Source organism: Chinchilla lanigera, unplaced genomic scaffold (genome assembly GCF_000276665.1).
Source record: "Chinchilla lanigera isolate Chin_1 unplaced genomic scaffold, ChiLan1.0 scaffold00144, whole genome shotgun sequence".
NCBI classification, from domain to species: Eukaryota; Metazoa; Chordata; class Mammalia; order Rodentia; family Chinchillidae; genus Chinchilla; species Chinchilla lanigera.
In genome coordinates this window covers 2417159-2422826 of record NW_004955545.1, presented here as the reverse complement: position 1 = coordinate 2422826, position 5668 = coordinate 2417159, and the positions used below count along the sequence as shown (strand labels likewise).

The following is a 5668-nucleotide window of genomic DNA, read 5'->3' as shown; positions in this document are numbered from 1 at the left end:
GGGAGGGGAGGGGAGGGGAGGGGAGGGGAGGGATCTCACCATAGCACCATCACCTCCCTTGCCAGCATCCCAGCCCATATTTACCTGGAGATGGCGAACAGCCCCGTGAGCAGAGGGAGCAACTTGAGGGTGTCCTGGGGCAGGTAGGTAGAAAGCACAGCCAGGTTGAAGAAGTAGAGGATGAAGAGCTGGACGGACTGGGCCACATACTGCCGGTGGATCTCCACCTCCCGCCTTGGCTCTCCAAAGGGATGTAGTGCAGAAAAGCACAGCAGGCTCAGGCCATATACCAGGAGTCCTGGTGGGGTGGGAAGCACACAGGGTCAGAGGGAGCAGGAGGCGGGAGCTATAGCAGGAAGGCTGCGGTAAGGTGCACAGCGGAGGGGCATGGGCGTGGGCACTAGGCAGTGGGTGAGAGGTGGTCCTGGGAGGAGAGGGGTACCAAGTGTCAAGTGTGGGAGGGCCTGGGTTCAGGCTGAGCGAAGGCCAGGCAGACCCTGCTCTCTCAAGGTCACTTCCCAGATGCCCCTTTCTTCTCCTGGGGTCTAGACTCACCCAGCACAATGGGGAGGGTCGCGAAGACCCCGCAACGCAGTGTGTAGACCAGGCGGGAGCTCATGGTGGGCAGCCGTGGGGCATCGAAAGGCAGGAAGGCATATGCCCCGTACAGCAGGCAGGGGAAGAGGATGAGAGCAGCTCCCACTGAGGCCACGGCCCTCAGCCCTTCTCGGCCTCCACAGCTTCCACAGCCTCCGCAGGACCGGCCAGGTGGCCTCATGACGGCCTCGGCCCACTTGCACTCAGAGGGCTCAGGATGGGTGGCCCGAGGGGGCAGGAAGTTGCGGTGCTCACCCTCCCCCGCCTCGAAGCACACAATGAGGTCCTCCTGGGGCCGGCGCTCAATGCACTGTAGGTCAATGGGCACAATGGCCCGGGCGGCCTTCTCAGGCAGCAAGTTGCTGTCATCTTCAAGTAGCTCCTCTGGCTTGGTGAGTGGTTCCGACTCAAGAGGGTCTGGCTCAATGACCCGCCAGCCCGGGGGGTCAGGGAATGGGGCACTGGGCTGGGGGTCAGTCCCCCAGGGCAGAGTGGCAGCCTCACTTACTGTGCTGTCTAGCCCATCCTCAGCCCCCTCTCTGATGGTGGGAGACCCAACTGAAGACCCCACTCTGAGGGACTCAACTCCAGGGGATTCAGTTCCACCTTTCTCTTCTGGCTGCTCGCCATTGGGGAGCAGAGTCTGAGGTGGGCTCTTCTCTGGGGCCTCAGGCCCCTTCACTTCCAAAAGGGCCAAGGTCTCAGGTTCTGTCATCCTGGGGTCTCAGTCCTGGGTTCTGCCACAAGGTCATGTCATCCTGGAAGGAGCAGAGGAAAGCTCTGTCAGAAGCCCCTGTCTTCTGGCCTTTTGAACAGTTCATCAAGGAGGGAGACTCTCCAGGGCAAATGGGCTCGAGGGCTCCGGCCCTTCTGGGACCTTAGGGAGAATGTGGTGCAGAGGTGTTGAAACAGGGAGGCAGGCAGGCAGTGAGCAGCTGCGATGGAGACACCCTTTCAACATCAAATGCTGTCTAGCAGGACAGGGTGAGTCAGGGGGCACAGGCTCTGGCAGCTGTGGCCTCACTCAGCCCCACCCACGCTTCTGCCCCTACACCAAAAACCCTGGGGTCATGGCCAGCCTAGTGTAGGAAAAGGAGGAAGAGGAGGTATTAGAACTTTGTCAAGAGCTTCCTTCCCACCAAGGACCTCCCAGCAGACAGAGAAGCTGCCCCTCCACTGTCCCACCGCCCATTCTCCCTGCAGATCCCTGCTTGGAAATCTGGAAACTGGTAGCAGTGACTGGCTGACAAATCTGTCCCAAGGAGCTGGTAGCTGCAGAACACTCAGTCTTTCTGTCTGCAATCTAGGTGCTTGGTCAGTTTCAGAACACCTCATTACCCCACCCCAGTCACCTCCACGGGTCCTGGGTCTACCCATTCTAACTGGTAGGTCTACTCATGGCTGTTTTTCATTCCTTCTCTCCTGTCTTCCCTCCTCGCCACCCTCCATCTAGCTCACTCTGTATGGGACTGATCTCCCTCTACTTTCTCCAGGGCTCTCCCACCCTTGCCATTTGGACCCATGACAAGCTCTTACTTTTCATCTGGAGAGAGGTGAAGGGTTCCCAGCATCCAGGAAGGAGCTGCCTAGCTCCCGGATGGCTCTGCAAGTGTTTCTCTGTGTCTGACTCCCTCTACCTGTGTCTCCAAACCTGTCTGACCAGAGCAGGTGGGGCCCGAATTAAAGGGACAGGCCCTCCCCTGCTGAATTGGCCGACAGAAAAAGTAGTGGAGAATGTCATCCTTTGTGAAAGAAGGGGTACAGTTGGCTACAGAGGTTAAATTTATGTTCTAGGCACCTGGGATGTATGAGGACTCCCAACTCAGACAAGCTGAGGGGGAAGAGGGAGTTTGTGCCCCACGGGGTGCTTGGAGTAACCACAGAATACCTAGAAAAAGAGATGGGATTTGTAAACATTTATTCATTCAATAAATGTTTATTGTCGGGTGCGGCCCACACCTATCGTTCCAGCACTCTGGGAGGCTGAGGCAAGAGAACTGCAAATTCAAGTCCAACCTGGGCAATTTAGTGATTTAGCAAGACCCTGTCTCAAAATAATAAGGGCTGAGGGTGTATCTCAGTGCAAAGGCCCTGGAATCAATCCCAAGTACTGAGAAAAAAAAAGAAAAAGTTTAAAAACTTGAGCATTAGTTATGCACTATTCTAGGCACAGACACAAGAGAGAACAAGGTCCAGGTTGCTGCCCTTGAATTTATGTTCTATGGCATTACAGATAGCAAAGAATCCTTATAGTTCTCTCAGTAAGACCATTTCAATAGGGGAAACCTCACTGAGAAGGTGACATTTGAGCTGCAGCATGATGGGAAATCAGGAGTCAGAGTGTTCTATACAGAGGAAATGCAAGTGAAAGGCCAGTAGGTGGGACTTAGGCTGTTTCAGGAACAGAAAATTTGGCAGTGCAGCCAAGAGCATGGTGGTAGAGTGGGAATTTGAGTCAGATTATAATGTGCACACAGGCCCGAGAACACCTTGATTTTAGTTTAGGTTTTTGTTTTGTTTTGTTTTTTAGTTTAGGTTTAAGGTAAAAAAAAAAAAAAAAATCCAAGACAGGGGTGGTAGTGGTCACTTGTAATCCCAGCACTGAAGAGGGTGAGGCAGGAGGACTGCTGTGAGTTCAAGGCGAGCCCAGACTATATACTGAGTTCAAGGCCATCCTGAACTACATAGTAAAACCTTAAAATAAAAAAAAAAAATAATAACAGGAAAACTATAACCTAAATTAGATAGGAGGTGATTTTTTTTGGTGAACTCAAGGCCACTTGAATGCTAGGCAGATAGTCTTTTTTTTTCTTTTTGTCTTTTTGAGACAGGCTCTCTCTATGCAGTTCAGGCTGGCCTTGCGCTCACTCTAGCTCAGGCTGGTCTCGAGCTCGCAACGATCCTCCTGCCTCAGCCTCCTGAGTGCTGGGATTACAAGCCTCAGCCTCCTGAGTGCTCGGATTACAGGCGTGCACCACCATGCCCGGCTAGGCGGATGATCTTCCGCTGCCATATTACATCCCTAGGCCAGAGGTGCCTTAACAAGAGGGTCAGGGGGCAGAAATGTGAGGGAGTGACTTCTCATTCCTATGAGGCTTTAACCCTAAAGTTATCTGAGCTTTTCGAGGGGAGGGACAGGATCTAGCTTGCTTATGTGTGTCCCCAAACCCAGCACAGTTTTGGGAGAGACGACAGGTTTGTAAGCTGGAAATCTTTAGGAGGGGAAACTGAAGGGTTGAGATGCTCGTACAAAAACGATGACTTCGGGGCTGGGGATTTAGCTCAGCGGCAAAAGCACCTGGCAAGTGCAAGGTCGTGAGTTCGGTTCCCGGTACCGGAGAAAAACCAAAAAAAAAAAAAAAAAAACAAAAAACGACGACTTCTAGAGGTGCAGTTTTATGTGATGTTTGGCCCTCTCCGAGGAACCTTTGTTACACCTCCCTACACCCCTTTTTGCTTAAATTATGGGGAGGTACTGGAATCATTCTATCCAGTAATCTCAAGAGGCTTGACTCAAATGTGTGTGTGGCGGTATTAGGGTGCAGGATAGACCAAATAACCACTGCAGTGCACAGCAAAGTCACGCTCCCAGGTGTAGGTCCACCTGCCCGTGTAGTTTCGCTTCAGTCCCCTCTCCGGGGCCCACTGTCCGTTCTCAATCACCTTTGTCAATAAAGTTTTTCTCAAGGGCTCCGAGAAGCCGGAAAAGGCCATACTGCCCAGAGTTACTTCTGGCAACTTCCCTGGAGGGAAACCGATTTCGCGAGATTTGGTATCAGCTGGTCACTAGCCTGTAGCACGGTGGCTGCTATCGCGAGATTTGGTAGGCGGAGGCGGAGCCGTCACAGGCAGCCGCCTCACAGCAATGGCGGCCGAGCAGGGCCGGCGGCGGAGGAGGATACGACTACGGCCGGTGACGGCAGCGGCGGCGGTAGTGGCGGGTGGCGGGGGTCTGTGATCGGGAGCCGCCCGCGGGCCCGGGCATCATGAGCCAAGGCCCCCCCACCGGGGAGAGCAGCGAACCCGAAGCTAAGGTTCTCCACACCAAGCGGCTTTACCGGTGAGAGGGGCCGGGGCATGAGTACTGGACAGCAGGGGCGCAGGGTGGGGCTCAGGGCGGGGGCGGGAGGGTGCGGTTCCGGAGAGCGCGGGATTGCCGGAGGGGGCGGGGTCCTGTATCCTGGATGGGCCTGGCGGGAGGGACTGCCTGGGTGGTGGGAAGCTGGAAGGGAAGCACGTGGAGGAGTCCCCTCCGCGGTGGGCGCCGGGCTTTGCAGAGTTGGGATAACGAGGCTGGGGATTGGGGGCGGAAGGGATTTGGTAGGTTACGCTGGGGGTCACGACGAAGAACCCGGAAGAGAGCGGTGCTTAGAACCCTGTAGGATTTACCGAGAAGAACCCTTGACTTAAGTCCGCAGAGCCAGGTTCGGGTCCTTGCTTTGCCACACTCTGGCTGTGTGACCTTGAGCCTCAGTTTTCTCTTCCTTAAGCAGATTCAGATTGGATACATTCCAAAGTTCCTGACAGCTCGAATTTTAGAGAATCTTAATGAGAAGAAAGAGACTAGAAGGCTAGTTACGTTGGCTTGGAAGCACCATAGAGGGCTTTGGGTCTAGAGTGTTATTAGGCCATGGGATCTCATTTCAGGGAACCTTGGGACTCTTGAGCCCTACCTTCCTCCCAGCCTCATGACTGCAGTCTCCTGCCAGGCAGCTTCCATTCCTGGTTTCTGATTTCCACAGTGCCACCCACACCCCTCGGGTCACATCTTCAGCCCTTGGGCCCTCTGTTGGGCACAGACCAGCATGAGCTCTTCCCACCTTGGATGGGGGAGTTTTTGTGTAGGTCAACTAGAACGCAGGCCCCAGAACTGGACCACAATAGGATAAAGTGTAGAGACCAAGCTGAGTGTTCTGTCTTATAGCAGGAGGTGGCTCTGCACAGGAGGGTGTAGGGTTTTCTTTTTCTTTCTCTTTTTTTTTTTTTTTTTTTTTTTCTTTTTGAGACAAGGTCTCACTCTGCAGTTCAGGCTGGCCTTGAACTCACTTTGTAGCCCAGGCTGGACTGGCAC

The 5668-nt window shown here is 54.1% G+C and overlaps 2 protein-coding genes across 2 annotated transcripts in view; one reads left to right on the top strand and one right to left on the bottom strand.

Moving 5' to 3' along the window:
- Nucleotides 1-2233, bottom strand: part of Tmem79 (transmembrane protein 79) — a 15892-nt gene extending 13659 nt beyond the window's left edge. Inside the window, exons 1-3 of the mRNA XM_005411668.2 lie at nucleotides 2134-2233; nucleotides 556-1355; nucleotides 85-298 (exon numbers count right to left, since the gene is read on the bottom strand). Of these exons, the coding sequence (XP_005411725.1) occupies nucleotides 85-298; nucleotides 556-1312 (971 nt within the window). The 5' untranslated portion in view covers nucleotides 1313-1355; nucleotides 2134-2233. The remainder of the gene's footprint in view (nucleotides 1-84; nucleotides 299-555; nucleotides 1356-2133) is intronic.
- A 2175-nt stretch (nucleotides 2234-4408) lies between these two features.
- The window catches only part of Smg5 (SMG5 nonsense mediated mRNA decay factor), a 31542-nt gene continuing 30282 nt past the window's right edge, over nucleotides 4409-5668 (top strand). The window contains exon 1 of the mRNA XM_005411667.2: nucleotides 4409-4657. Coding sequence (XP_005411724.1) covers nucleotides 4584-4657 — 74 coding nt within the window. The 5' untranslated portion in view covers nucleotides 4409-4583. The remainder of the gene's footprint in view (nucleotides 4658-5668) is intronic.